Raw genomic sequence first — 22,566 nt, forward strand, 5'->3', positions numbered from 1 at the left:
TTCTTGGGCAGTTTCCACTTCTAACAAACATCACAATGAGCCTAAAAAGTTTCAACAGTCACAATTGTTTTCTGTTATACGGCCCTCACAAGCACCGGATCAGGTTGATACTTGGGCCCTAGCCCTAAAATGACAAGGTAAAAATGATGGGCGGCATGGATTATACACATACATCAATGTGGGCCCATATGGGTTATGGTTTGCATGGATCATGTTTGTCAGGGTAAATGGATTGTGATTGCCATTTAGTGGTTTTCATGTGTTCACTTTTTTTACTATCTTGCTATTGGTACCATAACTTAACGCCCACGTTGGGGTGATCCGTTCCATCCACCTTGTCGACTAGCTAGCCGTGGGCTAAAAAAGTCCTAATTTGGATAGTTTCCACTTCTAACAAACATCACAATGAGCCTGAAAATTTTTAACAGTCACCACTATTTTCTGTTATGTGGCCCACACGAGCACTGAATTAGGCTGATACTTGGGCCCTAGCCCTAAAATGACAAGGCAAAAAGGATGGGCGGCATGGATTATACACATACATCAATGTGGGCCCATATGGTCGTGGTTTGGACGGATCGTGGTTGTAATGTTAAATGGATCACGATTGGCATGTTAAATGGATCGTGGTTTTCACATGTTCATTTCCTTTAGTATCTTGCCACTGGTACCATAGGTTAGGGCCCACAATGGGGTGATCTGTTCCATCCGCCTTGTCGGCCAGCTCTTCGTGGGCCAAAAAAGTCCTGACTTAGGCAGTGTCCACTTCTAACAAACATCACAATGAGCCTGAAAAGTTTCAACAGTCACCATTATTTTCTGTTATGTGACTCACAGAGTATTGGATTAGGCTAATTCTTGGGCCCTAGCCCTAAAATGACAAGGTAAAAAGGATGAGCGATATGGATTATACACATACATCAATGTGGGCCCATTTGTATCATGGTTTGCATGGATCGTAGTTGTCATGTTATATGGCTGTTATATGGATTGTGGTTGTCATGTTAAATGGATCTTGGTTTTTATGTGTTCAGTTTCTTTACTATCTAACCACTGGTACCATATCTTAAGGCCCATGATAGGGTGATTTGATCCATCCACCTTGTTGGCCAGCTTGCCATGGGCGTAAAAGGTCCTGACTTGGGCAGTGTCTACTTCTAACAAACATCACTATGAGCCTGGAATGTTTCAACAGTCACCATTATATTCGATTATGTGGCTCACACAAGCATTGGATTAGGTTGATGCTTGGGCCCTAGCCCTAAAATGGCAAGGCAAAAAGGATGGGCGACATGAATTATAGACATACATCAATGTGGGCCCATATGGGTCGTGGTTTGCATGGATCGTAGTTGTCATGTTAAATGTTAAATGGATCGTGGTTAGCATGTTAAATGGATCATGGTTTTTACGTGTTCACTTCCTTTAGTATCTTGCCACTGGTATCATAGGTTAAGGCCAATGATGGGGTGATCCATTCCATTTAACTTGTCAGCCAGCTTGCCGTATGCCCAAAAAGTCCTGACTTAGGTAGTGTCCACTTCTAACAAACATCACAGTGAGCTTGGAAAGTTTCAACAATCACCATCATTTTCTGTTATGTGGCCCCCACGAGCACTGGATCAGGCTGATACTTAGGCCCTAGCCCTAAAATGACAAGGCAAGACGGAGGGGCAACATGGATTATACACATACATCAATGTGGGCCCATTTGTGTCGTGGTTTGCATGGGTCGTAGTTGTCATGTTACATGGATAGTGGTTGTCATGTTAAATGGATCGTGGTTTTCACGTGTTTACTTCCTTTACTATCTAGCCAGTGGTACCATAGCTTAGGCCCACGATGGGGTGATTTGATCCATCCACTTTATCGACCAGCTCACCGTGGGCTCAAAAAGTCTTGACTTGGGTAGTGTCCTTTTCTAACAAACATCACTATGAGGCTGGAAAGTTTCAACAGTCACTATTAAATTCTATTATGTGGCTCACACGAGCATTGGATCAGGCTGATACTTGGGCCTTAGCCCTAAAATGACAAGGCAAAAAGGATGGGTGGCATGGATTATACACATACAGCAATGTGGGCTCATATAAGTCGTGGTTGTCATGTTAAATGGATCGTGGTTTTCACGTGTTCATTTCCTTTACTATATAGCTACTGTTACCATAGCTTAAGGCCCATGATGGGGTGATCCGATCCATCCACCTTGTCGGCCAGCTCGTCATGGGCCCAAAAAGTCCTGACTTAGGCTATGTCCACTTCTAACAAACATCATAATGAGCCCGAAAAGTTTCAATAGTCACCATTATTTTCTGTTATGTGGCCCACACGAGCACTGGATCAGGTTGATACTTGGGCCCTAGCCCTGAAATGACACGACAAAAAGGATGGGCGGCATGGATTATACACATACATCAATATGGGCCCTTTTGTGTCGTAGTTTGCCTGGGTCGTAGTTGTCGTGTTATATGGATCACGGTTCTCATGTTATATGTATCGTGGTTTTCATGTGTTCACTTCCTTTGCTATTTAGCCACTGGTACCATAGCTTAAGGACCACAATGAGGTAATCCAATCCATCCACCTTGTTGGCCAGCTCGCCGTGGGCCCAAAAAGTCCTGACTCGGGCTGTGTCCACTACTAACAAACATCACGGTGAGCCTAGAAAGTTTCAATAGTCACCATTATTTTCTTTTGTGGCCCCACACAAGCACTGGATGAGGTCAGTATTTGGGCCCTAGCCCTAAAATGACACGACAAAAAGGATGGACAGGATGAATTATACACATACATTAATGTGGGTCCATGTGGGTCGTGATTTGCATGGGTCGCAATTGTCATGTTATATGGGTTGTGGTTGTTATATTATATGGGTCGTTGTCATATGTTCACGTCCTTTACTACCAAATGAAATGCTAGCCATTGGTATCATAGCCTAAGGCCCACAATGGGGTTATCCATTCCACCCACCTTGTCGAACAGCTCGCCGTGGGGCCAAAAAGTCCCTCCTTGTGCGGTGTTCACTTCTAACAAACAATACTGTGAGCCTAGAAAGTATCAATAATGGGTGACACTATCACCATTATTTTCTATTATGTGGCACACATTAGCTCTGGATCAGGCTGATATTTGGGCTGTAACCCTAAAATGACATGGCTAGAAGGATGAGTGGCATGGATTATACACATACATCAGTGCGAGTCCCACGAGTTGGGCCTTGCCACACCCAAAAAAAGGGTCCCGTAGATGTCATTAAATATGACGTAACTTCTTATTCGCTAAAAAACCGTACAATTGCTGAACTAAGGACAAAGGGCATTTTGGTCCAAGTAATTTTCAAAAGCTTGTCAAAAGGCTACCCCTGAAATATTTGAAAGGTTTAATCTTTTTAGGGAATTTGACCATACATTGAGGCTAGTACGGTCAATTTTCCTTTTTGTTTTTGTTAGCTTGTTAGTACACACCCATGTCAATACATACACTCCACTGTTAGCCCCCCCACTAGGGATCGATACCAAGACCTCAAGTGTTGAAACGAGGTATCTCCACTTGCGGTTTCAACAAGCTGTTTCCACCACCATTAAATGGAACCACACGGTCCTCTTATTTGTGTCACGATTAAGTTTGTTTCTCAAATTTCCACTCTTTACTAGGGGTGCAACTCCAGTGGGTTAGGTCGGTTTGATGGTCAACCTTAGCCCAACCTAACCACAAGACCTAACTCACAACCTAACTTGACCTAATTGCCAACCTGAACCTATCTCAATTTCCTTTTATACACAATCCGACCTAACCCAAATTTGCTCAACCAGAACCCTATTCAAATTAGGTTGGCATTTCCAACCTGAGCCAGACCTAAGGACCTTTACAACCTGACTCAAACCAAACCTGATCGGAACCTATCGCAGGGATGAACGTGATGAGGTTAATCACTGCCTTCCTCAAGGATAACTACTCCAAATCCACGGAGCTTCTTTGGACTCCTCATAGAGACTTCTCGAATCCACAAGGAAAGAAAGCAAGAAAAATAGAATTAAGTTCTAATAAATTTGTAATTTGATTGATGAATAAAATAAATGAGCTCACAACCCTTTAAATAGTGATACCAAGTAATGAGAGAAATTTTAGAATCATACTATAAGTAAAACTCATAGAATTCGCAACTTACTATTTATAGACCATGGTGATGTCTACTAGTGCGCAACGTTTTCGGCCAAAAATAGTAAGTGTCGTATTTGGCTTCACCAAGCTGTTCTCCTAATTATTCTAAGCTCTTGTTACGTTGGGTGCAACTCCTAAAGTCTAATGGATGAAGAGTTATAATCAAACTAAAACTCACTATTTATAGTAAAAGCGGAATTAAAATAGGGAAATGACCGTTGATCGGGGCTATTTGGCAAATCCCAGCTTACACAACCCGGCATATCAGGGTTGGGTGGCCAGTAGCTCGTTCTACCCCAAAATCATATATTTGTTAATATTCATTGATATTTTGGTTACTAGATTTTCCTATCAAGCTGGATTGAAGTTTTACCCTGTATATCTCTACTTTTCTGGCTTCCAAGATCTTCAGCATGAAAAAAGCAAGATCAGGTCCAAATTTACTGGGCACCCCTGTTTTGGGAAATATGACGCTCATCAAACCAACATTTTGTGACAAGAAAAAGTGCCTTTTCAAGACCAACCCTTCTATTAAGATCCCTTGTCAGAAAGCTCTTGCAGAATTGGTATTTAAAAACATCCAAAAAATGGTACAAAATTAAAATGGTACAACACAATGATAAATATTTCCCCTTTTGTTGCATAAACATGAGGTATCAAATGGTAACCGCAATCAGATCTTGTAAGCTAATTTCTTCTTTTAGCTCTCTAGTCTTCAAGTATTTATCAAATGAGAAGGAAATAATGGAAACAATAAGTATCTATGTATTTCTCAATCTTCTTCTTCTTCTTCTTCTTCTTTTTTTGGTGGAATCCCATGTAAATTTCTCCAGAAGAATTGAACAGCCGAATGAGCTGTCTTATTCAGATTTGATGGGAGGGAGACCCTTTTGATTACCACAAAGGCTAGTGAGTTACAGATTATTTAATAGCCTGTACCCTACATTTCTATTTTTTATCATCCTCCATTATGAATGTTGATTATCATAGGCAAGATATGCCTACTTACAAGTGCTGCTGAACACCCATGATATCACTTCTGCTGGCATATAGAAAATCCCAAGTTCTCTTCTATAAGATGCTATGACATTAGAAATGAATAACTAATTACCCAAGGGTAGGGACTGTTCCCTCGCTTCAGAACTTGGTTCAAGCCAGAAATTGTGTTCGGATCAAAGACCATGAGGCCCTCTTGATCTAGCTGTTTGTTGTGGAGATCTCAGCTAATCCTCACATCATCTTGTTTATCAAGTTTCTAAACGCTTGATTTCATATTATTATTATTATTATTATTACAATTGGAAACTGCTATGGTGGGTAATTACTAAGGTAGTGGAATAAGATGATTATACCTTGCAGATATAATAGCAATAATCGACAACCTAAATGAAATATGAGGTACATTAACTCATCAGAGCTTCAATAAAACACCTGATAACAACATATAAGCAATATTTATTTATGACATAACACGTTGTTTATTGCCTGATCTATGGAGAGCACAGATCCAATACAAAGCTTTATACCTTAAGCGTAACGTGCCAAGAGCATTAAGTTCAAGCCCATCCAAGTGCATTCAAGTTCATCTAGGTGAACTTAAATGTGCATTGTTTGTATTGCATCTGGCGATTTTATGTATAGGTAATACCCTCAGTTACTACTAGCATTGCCTTCTCCAGAGTCTATCCTCAAGTAGTCAACATACGCCTTGCCTTCGAGTTTCCTAGTAAAGAGTTCCTTCAAGTACTTTTCCACACTAACACGTCTGAACTGTGGTGGGGTTTGTGGGCTGATCAAACTGGGAGCAGGGCCGATCTCTCCTGTTAATTTGGGATTGTGGAATGCAGCTATCGACAGCCTCTCATGCATCGAGTTTACTGTTGCCCTGTGCTCGATGCTACGGTACATGCCATTGCTAACTATCTGCCAAAGCATAGAAAAAATAACAGGTGAGTACATCTGAATTTGATGGTTGAAGCAAAATGACCAGGGCATATCCTATTCTTGTGACTCTTCATAACTCTTTAGTTGTAGGGTTACAAATCACAAGGTTAAGATTCTCCATTTGAGAAGATTTTTGGGTCATAATCCATCAACAATGGGACGCGATAGACCAATGGCCTGGATTATCAAACAATGAGAAATGAAAACCAGTGTATAATTCAAGCATATAATTCCTCTGAATTTAAACACTCCCCCAAGGAAGGAATAAACATAAATACCTCCAAAACGTCTCCAATGTTGATTGTAAAGGAATTAGGGAGTGGCTTAACAGGAATCCACATCCCATCTTTCTTGATCTGAAGGCCTTCGATTTCACTGACTTGACGAAGAATGGTAAGGCCCGAAGCATCTGAGTGAGGTGAAAGGCCAATTACCGATTCTGGTTGAGGGCATGTTGGGTAGTAATTTGTCCTAATTGACTGGAGACCTTCTTCAAACAGTTCTTTCATCTCCTCTGCCTTCATCCCAAGAGCTCTAGCCATGAATCCCAATATGGCCATAGCCAGCTTTTGCAACTCCATTGCATAGGCACCCAATGTCTCTCTGCAATGGAATGCTGAAAGAGTTAAAATCCATTTACAGATTGATATGAACATCTGAAAATGGCATTTCATGGACAGTTTTAAGGTGTGGCCCATGGATTCGACGGATGAAAGTGTGTCCTAATTGGAAGCAGAGTGATTACCTGAAGGATGGGGGAAGCTCGTCAAAAAGATGGGGCTTCCTTAAATGAGGTGGGAGGGTCGTCAAGAAGAACATGTCACCCCAATCAAGTTTCTGGTTTTCTGATACAACGAAAGCCTGCCCATATCCCTCAACTTCTCCTTCCGTCTGACAGTATTTCTTTTTCTCTTCCAAAGGTAACTTAAAGAATTCTTGAATCTCCAACTCCATTTTCTCTATTAAGGTAGGGCTAACTCCATGATTTACCAACTGCACCATATTTTCAATCTTACTCACAGTACATTATAATATTAGAATGAAAATCATTAATCTATGAGCACATTATTCACGTGCTTGTAAAAATTATTCACCTACGTCTAAAAGCTATTCACCTGCCTGTGTGAAGCCCATTGGGTTGTGTGTATGCCATCCAACCTGCTGATGAAACGAATCCTAACATGATTATGTTAGGCAAGGAAATCAGGCCTATGTAATCATAATGCCGTCACTCCACAGAAGGCAAAAGCAACCATCTCATTGGCTGATATGATGGATAGATCAGCCTGATTTCCAGGATATTCCAATTTCATAGTAGGGTGTCTTATTGGACGGGTGGATGTCATACATACATTAAGGCGGGCCAAAAAGTGGTGTAGAATAAGCTCATTCTACAATTATGGTAACCGGATTGGTCCTCCACTGAAACAGGTTTAAGATTCAAGGATGAGAATTGCCTGCAAGAACAGGACGTGGATTGTTGGTAGCGCTCTTTGTGATATTTGCGAGAAATCCAACGCATCCATCCATTTTTCCAGCTCATTTTACATCATTAGACAAAAATTGAGGTCGACCCAAACTCAACTGGGCCACAAGAGAGGAAACGTCAAGGTTTGAACGACTACCGTTGAAACATTATATGGCCACAAAAGTTTGGTTTGAGGCTAAGTTTTTCGTGTTTTCGGTTCAACACAGTGAGAATGAACTTATAAATGATTTGGATGTCATATAAACATGACCTTATAAACGGTTTAGATGTAATATGAACATCAAGGTGGACTGAGGAAAGTTTTCAATGGTAGGCATTTCTTTCCCCAGGTTTCACTCTCACATGGCCTGAGTTTTGAATCTACCTCATTTTTTGCCACATATACTTCCGCTTTTATATTTTGCTTTTCAACTTTCAAAAGCAGCTTCCTCCATCTGTCTTTAGGATGCAATAACTTTGGAATTTTTAAAAAAAAAAGAAAAAGAAAAAAGAAAAAGAAAATGAGCTTCTTGCCATTAACCCTTTACAAATTCATGAGATTGAAACCATTTATCCAATTAATAGGCTACTACAAAGATCACATGGGTGGATGATCTATGAGACACCATTGCATACAAAAGGATAGTAGGGGTCAAAAGTGCCATTAGATTGTTTGATCAATACAATTTTAATTCACCAGTGGGGCACACAAGATCATCCCATCTATGAAAATTGAGCCATTTGAACTGTAGGGTCCAGTCAAATGAGCAGTTATGGTGAGTTTGCATGTATTGCCAAAAAAAAAAATCTTTACTATACACATGGCACATGCACGAGCTAACCAGGACCATTTATCTGAAGGGCTATAATGTGTATGTGCTACGGCCCCAAAATAAAGGCAATCAAACTTAGTTGTCCAACAGTAAGGATCACAATTGGATAGTTCACAAAGTTCGAGTGAAAAATGAAGTAACGATTGAGAACCAACAGCCAGAACACACACCAATGGGTAATAGAACCTATCCACATACGACCCACCCGATCAATGACCCAAAATCGGTGCTTTCATTGAGTTGCCCACACTTGTGCATTTTTGTGGGCAGTGACTAGCCTGATCTTTTGAACTAGGGCACATGATGAGCTTGCCTAATGAATAGCGAGGATCTTGCACATTCCGGTTGAGTCCCACCAAAAGTCCAAATGGATGAATGGATGGGATTTCTACCACTGCCATGTTGGCACTTCGTCACATCTCAGATATCCAGTTGATAAATCCATTGACACAGATGATGAATGGCGTGCATCCATGGCATGCCCAGTGTGATGGATGGCCAACATCAAAGGCGGGGCCTACACAATGGACGGTCCATATCAAAGGTGAGCTCCACATGATGGGCAGTGGACATTGAAGGTGAGCCCCACATGATGAACAATATATTTTGATGGTGCGCCTGACACAATGATGACCCACATCAAAGTAGACCCCAAACACAATGGTCCACATTAAAGGTGCCAAGCCCACATTCGAGGTGGGCCCTGCATAATGGATGACCCATATTGAAGGTGGTGCCCACATGATGCATGGTCCACATCGAAGGTGGGATCCATACGATGGGCAATGGATACACAAGTGGGCGCGACATGATGGACAATAACATTAATGGTAGGCCCGCATGATAGATGACCCATATCAAGGTGGACCCCACATGAAAACAATTCACATTAAAGGTCAGCCCCCTAATGATGAATGACCCACATCCAAGGTGGGCCCTGCTTGATGGACTGCCCACTTCAAAGTTGGGCCCTACGTGATGGATGATCCACATTGAAGGTGGGCACGCATGATGGACAACCCACATCCAAAGTGGGCCCTGCATGATGGATAGCTCATATCGAAGGTTGGCCTAGCAAGATGTCCACATTGAAGTTAAGCCCCACACAATGGATGGTTCACGCTGAAGATACGGTCAAGGTGGACCCAACAAAAGAACATTCGGCAACAAAATTTGAGCTTATACAATGGAAAATGGATATTAAGAGTGGATTGAACAAACTTGGGGGATAAGTCACGTGATGTAGTAAATTAAATCTACTTTTTTACCCTTTGGCTGATAAATATATGACTGACCGGACATATTTACCTGTTAAATAAGTAGAAACCAAGTCCTTATTCACGCATCAGTTGTAAGACTCAAAGGAGTTCAAGAGGTCATGGAACCCCCTTGCTAAGTGCCACCCAACAAAAAGACCCGAGGGTGTTGCGCGGGCTCCTCGGGGCGGACTCGGATTCTACACTCACCCTTTCCATACCAAAATCTCGGTACTGGTAGGTGCTTTGGTCCTTACCACGATGTATTTTTATTTTTTTTATCCATTCTGTCCCCTCATTTTTCCAGCTCATTTCAGGGAATGTGTCCTAAAATGAGGTAGATCCAAATTTAAAGTGGACCACACTGCAAGAAACAGTAGTAATTGAACCACCACAATTATAAATTTCTTGGGGCTCACAGTACTGTTTATTTTCTATCTAACCTGTTGATTATTTAACACAGACCTTGACGAAGGTAAAACACAAACATCAGCTTGATAAAAAAAAAACCTTCTGTGGCCCCAAGAATTTTTAATGGTGGCGTTCAATCACGGGTATATTTCCCATGGGATGGTCCTCCTGAGATTTGAATCTGCCTAACTTTTGGGCTGACAAAATGGATGAACGGCATCATAAAGCACGTAAATCATGGTGGGCTGCAGCACCGACCCGTTACTGGATGGACGCGATTTGGTGGATCTACGGCTCCACCGACGTCGGTGTATCCCTGACTGTGGGTTTCACTGTAATGTATTTTTCTCATATCCATTCTGTACATCCGATTTTCCTGCGCATTTTAGTGTAAGAACCCAAAAATTCGGTAGATCCAAATCTAAGTTGGACCACACCACAGGAAACAGTAGTGATTGATCATCAAAAACTTTTTGTAGGCCACAAAAGTATTGTATCAATCTGATATTTTTATGGTCCTTTTATTTTGGTAATTTTGACCTTATAAACAGTTTGGATGGGAAATAAACATTCTGCTGCCCCAAGAATTTTTTCAACAGTGGGCGTTCAATCACTGTGCAGTCCACCGGAGATTTGGATCTGCTTATTTTTGGGTCACGTCCTCAAATGATATGGGAAAGCGGATGAACGGCATCGATATAAGAAAAATGCATCACGGTGGGTCCAAAGTCAGGGATCTACCAACCTCGGATCTACCGAAGCCGGGTCCGGTACTGGAGGGGTCCTACAGTCTCCTTGCGACAGTTGTCGGAAATTCCACGTCCAATCTCTAGATGACATGATACTTGGTACGGTTGAGCTGGAAGAGCGAGTACACGGTACAGCCATCTCTCCACAGTACACGTGACTGGCTGATGTACAATCAGGTCCATCTAAATACTAGGCCTCATGATGGATGGTTGGTCTTAAAAATCAGGCGTGTTATACACATCCATTGATCTGATTGGTGGCCATCAATTGGACATTAGAAAAAAGAAAATAGTAAACAGTCAAATAATTAGTGGGCCCGACCAGCCAACCCGAATGTAAGCTCGTTTACATCTGCCATGTGTCCGGCTTCGGCCTAATTTTAAGGTACGTACGTGTGGCCAAGGTGGACCTAAATTTCGAACAGTAATTTTCATGTGTCCTTGGTCACGGCTCATTAAAAGCCTTGAGGTGGTCCAGCCCAACAATTTCAGAAATGGAGAGCCTAATCAGGGGACCACACTCATCGTGTGGAGACGATTGTTGGTTGTCCTTTTTCTCAATGAATCATTTCCGTCTATGCGCGCGCGGCTTTCATTGAATTGATCTCGTGCATGGATTCTGTTGCTGCAGGCAGCGCGTTAAAACGTCCTTTTTAAGTCCATGGACCCACCATGTTGTACATGTGAAATCCGCTCGTCCTCATGTTAGGCCCTAACACACACACACACACACACACAAAGCTAGATCCACTGCTCCGGGGGGGCCACACCACATGGAACAATGAGATCGGGATCACCATGACTTGTATCTTTCATTAAACCTAGAGTTGTACAAGAGTAGGACTGAGTTGAGCTTGGCCCAACTCAGCCAGCAGGCTACCCCAGCTCGAACTTGACATGGATAGGTCCTTGAGCCTGACTGGGTAGCTCAATTTGGCTCGATCAGCAGCTCGGGCCAAATCGAGCCAAGTTTAAATTCGAGCTTACAAGCTGAGTACAAGTTTATGTTTTATAGTTTTTAAAATATATAATATAAATAAAGCATAATAATAATATATAATTTATTTAAATATATAAATACATACAAAATATTTAAACTAAGTAAACCCAATCCTAGCTGAATTGATTTGAAAGTTGGAGTCAAATTCCGAGCCAAGTCGAGTCAAGTTTAGTCTAGCTTGGACTCAGGTTTAATTTTTTTTCAAGTTCAAAAAATCAGTTTGGAGCCGAATTGAGGCAAGCGAGTTAACCAAGCTAACCTGGTTTTTGTACAGCTCTAATTAAACCTCTTATTAGGTGTAACTCACATGAATGAAAAGAAGACGCAAAAAGCAGCCTATAAATAACTCATGCAGGCCTGATTGTAAACTAAACCGTTTTAGGTGCAATAATATTAAAGTGTTCCATTGGTGTGGGCCGTATGAGTTCTTTAATCGGATTCATCTTATACGTGTTCCATCCAAATAATAGTTATCACCTGATGGACGGATTGGATTTTTACAAATACAATATGGTGGACCCTAGAGAGTTTGGCTCAAAACAGGTGATGTAGACAATTCCGCTCCCCATGGTTGGGCCTGCTTGGTGTCCGGTTTTAAACTGTATTAAGATATGGAATTGCCTTTTATGCAATTAACACCAATGACAGTGACTTGTCCCTCTAATACCTTCTGTATCTCACTGTTTTACCCGATGGTTAGAGTAGGTTTTTTTTTTTCTGGGTCATTTTCAAGATTAAAGAAAAACAAAGTCTCCGTCCAACAACCAATAATGGTAGTTTAAAGTGTCTTTGCACACCCAAAGGGTGGGGCAACATACGACATGTGCAGAGAAAATTAAAACAGTACTGTGTGAGGGTGGACTTGGAGTCCTTATCATATCTTGGTGGTTTGGCTTTTTTGCAAAGTTGCCTAAAATTCAAATTAATAGTTGGAAGAAGATTAAGATGCCTCAAGCTCCTTAGGAGGATGCACAAGTATAAAGTGAACCTTAAGTGCTCAAGCCCACGGCGAAAGATAAAGTCTTATCCTTTCCTCTCTAACCAGCCTCTCCTTTTCTACTTTAAAAGCAATTTAAAATCAATATATTATTGGGTTATTGTGGATGCTTCACTTCTATTTCAAAGATTAAGAGAAGATTCACCCATACAAGGAAACACCCATTTATTAGCTGACACTTGGAAGGATGTGATGAGGTCGATCAATGTCTTCCTCTCAGGGAATAGTTACTTTAAATTCACAAAGTTTCCTGGACTCCTCAAAGAGAATCTTCAAATCCACTAGAGATAAAAAGGAAATAAATTCTGATAAAATAAAAATTAAATTTATTGATGATAAAAACAAATTTTATAATTCTTTAAATAGTGATATCAAACTTAAGAAAAAGTTTCATAATCAAACTCCAACCTAAAAACATGACTTGCTATAAATAGCAAACTTATTATTTATAAACGGTCAAGAGTTCTATTAGACTCCATGGTTTTCGGCTAAAAATAATAAGTGACTATTTTGGCCTAACCATGTTATTCTCCTAATTTTTCTAAACCCTTTTCAATTTGGTCATGACTCCTAAAACTCATAGGATCAAAGGTTATGATCGAATTAAAACTTACAGTAGATAATAAAAATGAATATAAAATAGACTTTTAACTGTCAATGTGATGGAATCTCACAAATCTGGCATGGGCAACCTAGCATAGTGGGTTGGTTGTCTAAAATAGCTTCTCCTACCCCCAAATCATATATGATACATCAAAAAAAAATCATTTTGGTTTGCGAGATACACCTATTGTAAAAATCTAACGGTCCAGATCACTTCCACATCTAATCAGGTCTTTTCTGGTCCATCACCCCAATGAAAGTGCCCGCGGCCCACTCTACATGATTAGCACCTTTATCTTGGAGCAATTGATCATAGTTACCCTTAAGGGTTATTTGATAGCATGGACCCCATGATAGTCAATGATGGTAATAATAAAAGTGCATGTGTTTGATACGGTGTACACAGTGGGGATAATTGAATTCCATTTACCACCAATTTATCTATTTTAAAATGATCAAGAGAGATGTGGTTTCAACACCGATTAATAGAGTTCATGTGGTGACTGTGGCATGAAAATTACTGGAATTGCACTTTAAGAATTAGTGGGCCATAGCTGTTTAAGTGAAATCCACCCTAACCAACAGTTGTGTCGCTAATTTTAGCCTAAGGCTCAAAAATCGGCTGAGTTTGTTATTCGGGTGGGCCATATAAAGAAAAAATGTTGAGAGAAGAACACCCATCCACCTTGATTCTTTCAAGTACTATCGTGATGATTATAAGAAGTGTACAAGATTCAATTGGTGGGTGCTAACCCAGCAGTAAAATCTTGCCACATCACCCCACTACTGCTACTAAGGGTGGGGAGGGCCTTGGTACCTAATCCACATAGGTAGATTGCAATCATCCAGTAAATTATAGTATAACATAAATAATCACGTGCGCCCGCATGTGTTGTAGTCATGTGTTTATTAACATATAGATAGTCTAATCAATCAATCTAAGACCATCCACCCCATGATTTTGGAAACAAATGAATGGCTTGGAAATGTTAGCCAAGTTTTTTGGGTCTCGGTTAGTTTCAAAAGCTGCGTGCACCTTGTCATTGATTAGACTGTTTGGTGGGTCTACCCGATGGCATGGTTTTGGCTTATGCCCCAGAGAGAGAGAGAGAGAGAGAGAGAGAGAGAGGCTTTTAGCAATAACCAAAGAAAGAGGGGTCTTTATATTTTCATAATAAAAAGGAGAGGCATCTAGATTTATCCCATAATAGTTCTGTTGCCCCTTGTGAAAGTAACTTTTACATATGCTATTTTTTGAAACCAATACACGTTTTATCAAGACGCCAGCCCTGTCTCTCTTAGGGCCCGTTTGGATACCACTAAATAAGTTACTTTTTCTACGTAACTTATTTGGGACAAGTAAGTTTGATCAAGTAAGTTTGATTTAAGATCAATTCTAAGTAATTTTTTAATTTCTTAAAGTTACTTAATCACTTCAGCTTAATAAATAGAAACTAAGATAAACAACTTGTGTAATTACGCACCATACGATATGGGGAAAATTGCCAAAACTATTGAAGAGCACAGCATGTTTGAGCTATTCATTAGATAGAGCCCTATTGCTGACAATGAGAGCACAGAATTCTTAAATACGCTGTGAAATTAATAGACTATTACATGAGTTGATTACCATCAAGCACTATCAAACAGGAGTGCGGGTTTGATAGCGAGGCCATCACCACCGTCTACAGTGATGTGCTAACATGGCGACATTTAATTGATTGGCTGTACCTTATGGAAGATAGGGTTGGGCCTTTTTGTAAAGGTTTTTTTTTCTGCTTAGTAGTACTCGGCCATCTCTGACAGTATACAGTCCCACCAATAAAATCTTGCAACATCACTGCACTACCGTCTTAAGGTGGTGAGAGCCTCACTAGCGAATCGGATATATATCACATATGTTGATTAGAATAATCAAGTTACATTACATAAATAATCTGGTGCTTTCTTGCCAGTATATATTGCAGTTTTATGTGTTTATCTACGTATAATCCGATCAATCAACCTAAGACCGTTCAGCCCACATTTCATGGGCCACCGTGCAAAAACCACGTCGATCATGTGGCTACTGTGGTCTTTATGCATGCAGCCCTTCCATGATAGACGCCCGGCCATCACGCTCAGCTCATCTCGTGGGTCACCATGTTGGAAACAAATGGATGGCTTGGAAGTGTTGTGCAAGTTTTTCCGGCCTCGGTTTGTTTCAAAGCTGAGTGCACTCATTCATTGACCCGTCTGATCGGTGGGTCCCACCTGTTGGCACGATTTGGCTTATGCCACATGGGTGCCTGGGATTAGCAAACCGAGTAGGAATCGATACGTAATTAGACTAAGAAGAGGAGAGAGAGAGAGAGAGAGAGAGAGAGAGAGAGAGAGAGACCTGAAAAAATCCCCAGTCTTTGCAAGCAGAATGCAATCTCTCCAATTCAAAGGCCACGGATTCTCCGAGAAGCAGCTTCTCCATATCAATGATAGGAATCTCCAACAGCGATATAATTGGATCGACAGTAATTGTAGGGTCTTGATCAGGACGCACGTAACGAGCTGGGACAGTGATCTTTTGCTCTTTCGCCAACTCCTGAACGTTTGGCACTTTAAGAGATGTTCCAAAGCTAAATTTTGACGACTCCATAGCTATTCCTCCTGAAAAACACACACATATACACACGGAGTGAGGGAGAGTTATATAGAAGTTCCCTAAGCCCACACGTGTGACCCCTTACACCTACATGCCTGCATACGTGCTAACATGGTCCAGTCGACGCCGGCCATCTGCAAATATCTTTTATTTATTTATTTATTGGGATATTTCGTATAATCCCCACCCTATTACCCTATTACCAAATAAACACGTGCTTTCAAAACATGAAAGTAAAATGCGTTAAGGTTTGCATCGTTAGACATACGAGTCGTCCACCTCAATCACCGATGTAATTACACAATCACACGTTCCAACTAGATTGTAACAACCACAATTTTGCTGCTTCACGCAAACAAAGGATCCGTATTCTAGAATTAAATAGGTTACAATCACAGGGGCCAATTAGACTGCAACGATTACAATTTTGCTGCTTCACGCAAACAAAGGATCCGTATTCTAGAGTTAAATAGGTTACAATCTCACGGTCCAATTAGACCACAACGTCCACAATTTTGCTGCTTCACGCAAACAGAGGGTCCGTATTCTAGAATTAAATAGGTTTACGGGATATATTTTTTAAAATGACAAAACTGCCATCGTTCAATCACCCAGTTTTCCTGTGGTGTGGTATACTTTGATTTGTCTCATTTTTTGGGTTCATGCCCTAAAATGATCTAAAATGGATGAACGGTGTGGATGAAAATAATCATGGAGGGGCTCACATAGCTATTGTCTACTGGCGACGTGGCTGCTGGAGGAAGTGGAATGCGTGGTCCACCGTGCAAGTGGGTTGCTTGATAAAGCTTGTGTGGAAAGTTCTTGTGCTCGGAACTCAGGTGGGCTACGTAATGTTTTTGAAAAATCCACAGCGCTCATCCACTTTAAAAGATCATTTTAAGACATAAAATAAAAAATATCTAAATCCAATACTTGGGTGAGCCACACGACAGAGAAAACTAGGGAAAATAACTACCGTTGAAACCTTTCTAAGCTCCACCTTGATATTTATATGCCATCCAAGCCGTTTATATGGTCATTCCAACTGCGATGAACTGGAAAAATAAAAAATAAAAAATTCAGGAAACCAACGGAAGACACTGCCTGCGTCCTTATATTGACGTCCCCAAGTTACCATAATATATGTGTTATATCCACACCGGACATTCATTATATCTGCACCGTATATCCATTTTGCAAGATCATTTTAGGATACACCAAAACTAGTCCCATATACAATGCTCAAGTGGCCCACACTGCAAAAAGTAGTGGAGACATTGATGCTACCGTTGAAACCTTCTTATGGCCCACCATAATGCTTATTTGCTATCCAACTTATTTATAAGATCATAGAATCCGGATGAATGGAAAACAACAAATACCAGTTTGATCCAAGACTTTTGTTGCTTCGTGAAGTTTTCAAAGGTAGGCGTTCATCCTCTACTGCTTTTTGTGGTGTGGTCCACTTAAGGTTTAGATCTGAATATCAGTTTTTGTCTCATACACTAAAATAATCTCTTAAAATGAATGGACGGTTGTGATATAACAATTTCATGGTGGGCCACATAACTTAGTGATGTCAACACAACATGGAGGTCGGTGGTGCGTCCCACGCCAAACAATCAGCCTACACTAGCATCACGCGCTATCCTGGGCGCAGTTTCAGTGATGGGCAACTGTGATTAGGGGTGCACATGCGTCGGTTCGGTCTGGTTCTAGGGTGAAACTGGAACCGAACCGTTCCCAACGGTTCTACGATATTCGGAACCAGAACTGGACCGTAAGCACCCTAGAACTGAACTGGAACCGGACCAATAAAACCAGTTCGATTCCACAGTTCCGAGCTTTTTATAATCCAGCCCAATTTCATGTTTTATTTTATACTCTTGCCCATGTTCATTCGTGTTATGATCCATTTGATGAATGGTTTAAATATTGTATAAGGTGTGCTAAAATATATTTATGGAAACAATCAAATGGTGCATTGTAAACCATAAATTATGAATCAAATATGGAAACAATCAACGGTTCCTGGTTCGGTTCCAAGTTCGGTTCCCATGGTTCGGTTCTGCGGTTCAGATCCACGGTTCGGTTCTACGAATCGGTTCACGGTTCGGTTCAATTCTACATACCTCCAAACCGAGAACCGAACCGATATCTTTGATTTTTGGAACCCGAACCGGAACCAGTGCAATCTAGAACTGGACCATTTGGTCTGTTCCAGTCCGGTTCCACGGTTCTACTGGTTCAATGTGCACCCCTAACTATCAGCATGTTCCCAAAAAATGAAGCAGATTTAAATCTTAAATGGACTACTTCATGGGGCCATTAGAATGTTTATTTTCCATCTAATCTGTTGATAGGGTCAGACATAGATGAAGAGACCACAAACATTAACGGATCCAAAACTTTTGTTCCCATGGAAAGGTTTTAATAGTTGATTACCAATGTTTCGTGTGCTATGATCCACTTGAGATTTGAAGTGCTTCATTTTTTGGATGATGCCTTAAAATGAGTTTTCCACACGGCTGGACGGTATATATACAGGGCATGTACATCAACGTGGGGCCCACAATCCGAGATCCCACCCACGTCGGTGAGTCCACGGATCCACTGAAGCCGAAGCCGCATCCGGCAATTGGCATCCCTACCCTCACCGGTAAGTAATACATGTACCATGTTTTTATGCCTCTAAATTAGGGCTGAAAGTTGGGCGGATTCAACCTGACCGACCTGACATTGGGTTGGGCTTGGGCGGGACGTATTGGGTTTGGTCTCGGGCTTGGGCCATACAAACACTAACCTGATAAAACTTGGGTTGGGCTCGGGTTGAGGTCTCGGGTTGCCCAACCTAACCTGAACCTGAACGATATATAAGTTCTTTATAAATTAATTATAATTGGGTGCAGATTGTCTGTGTTGAAAGCACAAAAAATTTCAATGCCGTTGGGTTTCATTGGTCCACATCATTTGCAATGACTCAAGCTAACAAGATACACGAGATTTCTCTTTCCCAAATAGATTGCTTGATACACAATACGACTTTTTAAGGATTAGTTGTCCTATATTTTAAATTGTTTGTTTAGAAAAAATGAAGTTCTTTATGATAAATAATTACATATATAATTAATAAAATTATAGGTATAAAAAATAAGACATTTATTGAAAATATAATAGACTAATACAACAATGAAAATATTAGCACATATAATTACCCAACCAACCCAGCCAACTCGACTGAGCCTGCTTGGGTTCGGCTTGGGTTGGGAATTTCTAACCCGAGGTTGGGTTGGGTTAGGGTTGAGTTATAGGAACCTTAGGTTGGACTAGGGTTGAGCACCAACCCGACCGAATCCACCCGACTTTCAGCCTTACTCCAAACTTCCGAATTCCCACCCTGGTGTTTATCAGTACCATCCAACCTATTGAGAAGGCCACACAAATATGAGTGAAGGGAATACATAAAATTAGTTTGATCCGAACTTTCATGGGCTCAATATGTTTATAATGGTAGTAATTCCATCACTAGCATTTCCTGTGGCGTGGTCTAACTGTGATTTCCTAAAATGAGCTGGAAAACGTATGGACAGTGTGAATACACGCATACATCGAGGGGACCCTGCTGTCACGACCAGACGGCAACTCAGCCAGATCCGATGACTGAATCCACACCCATCAGTGGCAAACTCAGACTGCATACTGTAGCACACAACATCCACATGGTACCATGTGCTGGAAAGCTTTGTGTGCCCACTATGATGTATGTGTTTTATCCACACCATTCATACATTTTGTCACCTCATTTTAAGGCAGATCCTAATCTTATCATGTGGTGGAAACAATGTAAGACTCTTATAAGATGGGCCACATATTGCCAATTTAGATCTGACCCTTGAATTATTCAGATTGAGCGATTTAGTGGGCCCCATTACAGTTGTGATCATTGTAAATAAGTTTGGGGTGGGACGCTTAAACCATGCATGGTCCCTATACACGGTTATTAAGCCAGATAAGAAAACCTAGGGGATGGAGACCTTAGAAGAGAGAAGTGTGATGGGTAAGCTTATCTATCCCACTTTTCTATAAATAGATGTCTTGGTCTCCCACCAATATAATAGAGAAAATCCTATTCCCATTGAAGATTCTTATATTGAATCTCCATTATTGATGAATAGACGATCTATCAATTCCGTAATCTAGATCTAACAAACAATGGTGATTGAATGCTCACACACTTCTTGGGTGCTTTGAGAGTTTTGGATCAAGGTGATATTTGTGTTTTCCCTTGGTGAAAGTCTATGTGATGTAATTAACAAGTCGGAATGCAAAAAACCATTAAAGTGGGCCTTAGCAGCGGGGTTTAATCACCACTATTGCTTGTGGTGTTGTCCAACGGAGATTTGTATCTGCCTCAGTTTTAGTCTCACAACCTAATCCCACATCACATGGATAAAATGGGATAATCGAGTTGATTAAAATATAACATAAATAATCAGGTGCTTTTTGGCCCACGTATATTACAGTCTTATGTATTTATTAACACGTACGTAGACAGTCTGATCAATCCATCTGAGACCATCCAGCCCACATTTCATGGACCACCTTTCAAAAACCACGTCTAGAATCATCTACCCAATGTGGTCTTTTAGCATGCAACCCATCCATGATAGACAACTCGGCTGTGAGGCTCGGCTCATCTTGTGCTGAGCCACGATTTTGCAAACAAATGGATGGCTTGGAAGAGGTAGGCAAGTTTTCCAGGAAACGGATTGGCTACTCCCCTGCCACTATCCCGGTGCTCTGCGCGCCCCATTATGAAGTATGTCTTCTATCCATGCCTTTCATCCATTTTTATGGATCATTTTAGGGCTTTATCCCAAAATTGAGAGAGATATAAATATCAGGTGGACCACACCACAGGAAAACGATAGTGATTGGATATCCATTATTAAAATCCTCTTAAGGCCTACTGTACTGTTTATTTGACATCCAATCTTTTGATTAGGTCATACAGACCTAGATGATGGGAAAAAACAAAGATCAGCTTGATCTAAAACTTTTATGTCCCCCAAAAAGTTTTTAATAGTCTACGTTCAATCAACACTGTTTCCAGTAATGTGGTCCACTTGAGATTTTATATATATATATATATATATATATATATATATATATATATATATATATATATATATATAAAATTTTTGGGCTCATACCATAAAAATGATCTAGAAAAATAGATGGACAGAAGGGTTGAAACACATACATCATGGTGAGGCCCACAGAGCACCGACCACTAGCCATTGGCTAGTGGCAGGGGGATTAGCCAATCCGTTCTCAGTTTTTCAGGCCTTGGTTGGTCTTAAAAGCTACTTGCACCTGGTCAATGACACGTCTGATTGGTGGGTCCCACCTGATGGCACGGTTTGGCTTATGCTGGGGTAGCTTTCGGCAACAACCTAAGACCGAAGGGGTCTTTTTATGTATTTTCATCAAACAAAGGGGAAGCATCTACAATGATTCCATAGTATCTTTGTTGTCCCTTTCAAAAGTAACGTCTTCATTTGAAAAACTCAGACACTATTTTTGAAAATTAAGCAATACACACTATATTAAAGGCACCGCCCCTGCCTATCTTACCATACCATATAGGGAAAATACCAAAACTCGGAAGACTACGCATTTTAAATGTTTGAAGAATTTTCATCCGACCTAACCTATTCAGGCAATGAGAAGACAAAATGTGATAGACTATTACATGAGTTGACTACCATCAAGCGCTGTCGAGTAGGAACGCTGACGAGGAAGTGAATTCCTCACCACCCTCTTTTATAGAGGTGTGATGATGTGGTAGGATTTGATTGGTAAGATCATACGCTATTAAAGATGGACTTTGGCCCATTTCTGACAACATACAATATCACCAATATCAAATCTTGCAACGTCACCGACACCACTGTAAAGGGTAGTAAGGACCTCACTACTTAATTAATCCTATATCACATAAGTTAATTATAAAAATCACTGAGTTGATTATAATATAATATAAATAATCAGTTGCTTTCTTGCTTGTATATATTGCGGTCTTATGTGTTTATTTACAGTCTGATCAATTAAAAACCTAAGACCATCCAGCCCACACTTCATATGCCAGCGTGCAAGATCGGTGGCTGTTGTCGTCTTTTGGCATGCAGCCCATCCATATGGGAGATGCCGTGGCTATCTCGCTAGGCTCGTCTAAGGGTCAAGATTTTGGAAATAAATGGATGATTTGGAAGAGTTGGGCAAGTTTTTGAGGACTCGATTTGTTTCAAAAGCTGCACGTATACCTAGTCAATGACTCGTCGATTGGTGGGTCCCACCTGAGGTACGGTTCCTCTTATGCTACATGGGTGGGGGGAGAGAGAGGGAGGGTTCTTGGCAATAACCTAAGCAAGAGGGGTTTTTTACATTTTCATAAAACAAATTAAGGAGAGGCATCTCTAATTATGCCGTAACATCTTTGTTGT

The 22,566-nt window shown here is 40.8% G+C and overlaps 1 protein-coding gene across 1 annotated transcript; it reads right to left on the reverse strand.

Moving 5' to 3' along the window:
* Positions 1 to 5,544: 5,544 nt before the first annotated feature.
* On the reverse strand, positions 5,545 to 16,080 carry LOC131240763 (oxoglutarate-dependent flavonoid 7-O-demethylase 1-like). The gene is made up of 4 exons (XM_058239214.1): positions 15,803 to 16,080; positions 6,851 to 7,098; positions 6,384 to 6,708; positions 5,545 to 6,084 (listed from the first exon to the last, which is right to left on the reverse strand). The coding sequence occupies exons 1-4, from the start codon at positions 16,052 to 16,054 to the stop codon at positions 5,812 to 5,814; spliced, it is 1,098 nt and encodes a 365-aa protein (XP_058095197.1). The 5' UTR covers positions 16,055 to 16,080; the 3' UTR covers positions 5,545 to 5,811.
* Between the last annotated feature and the right edge of the window lie 6,486 nt (positions 16,081 to 22,566).

This window comes from Magnolia sinica, chromosome 3, assembly GCF_029962835.1.
Source record: "Magnolia sinica isolate HGM2019 chromosome 3, MsV1, whole genome shotgun sequence".
In the NCBI taxonomy this organism is placed as follows: Eukaryota; Viridiplantae; Streptophyta; class Magnoliopsida; order Magnoliales; family Magnoliaceae; genus Magnolia; species Magnolia sinica.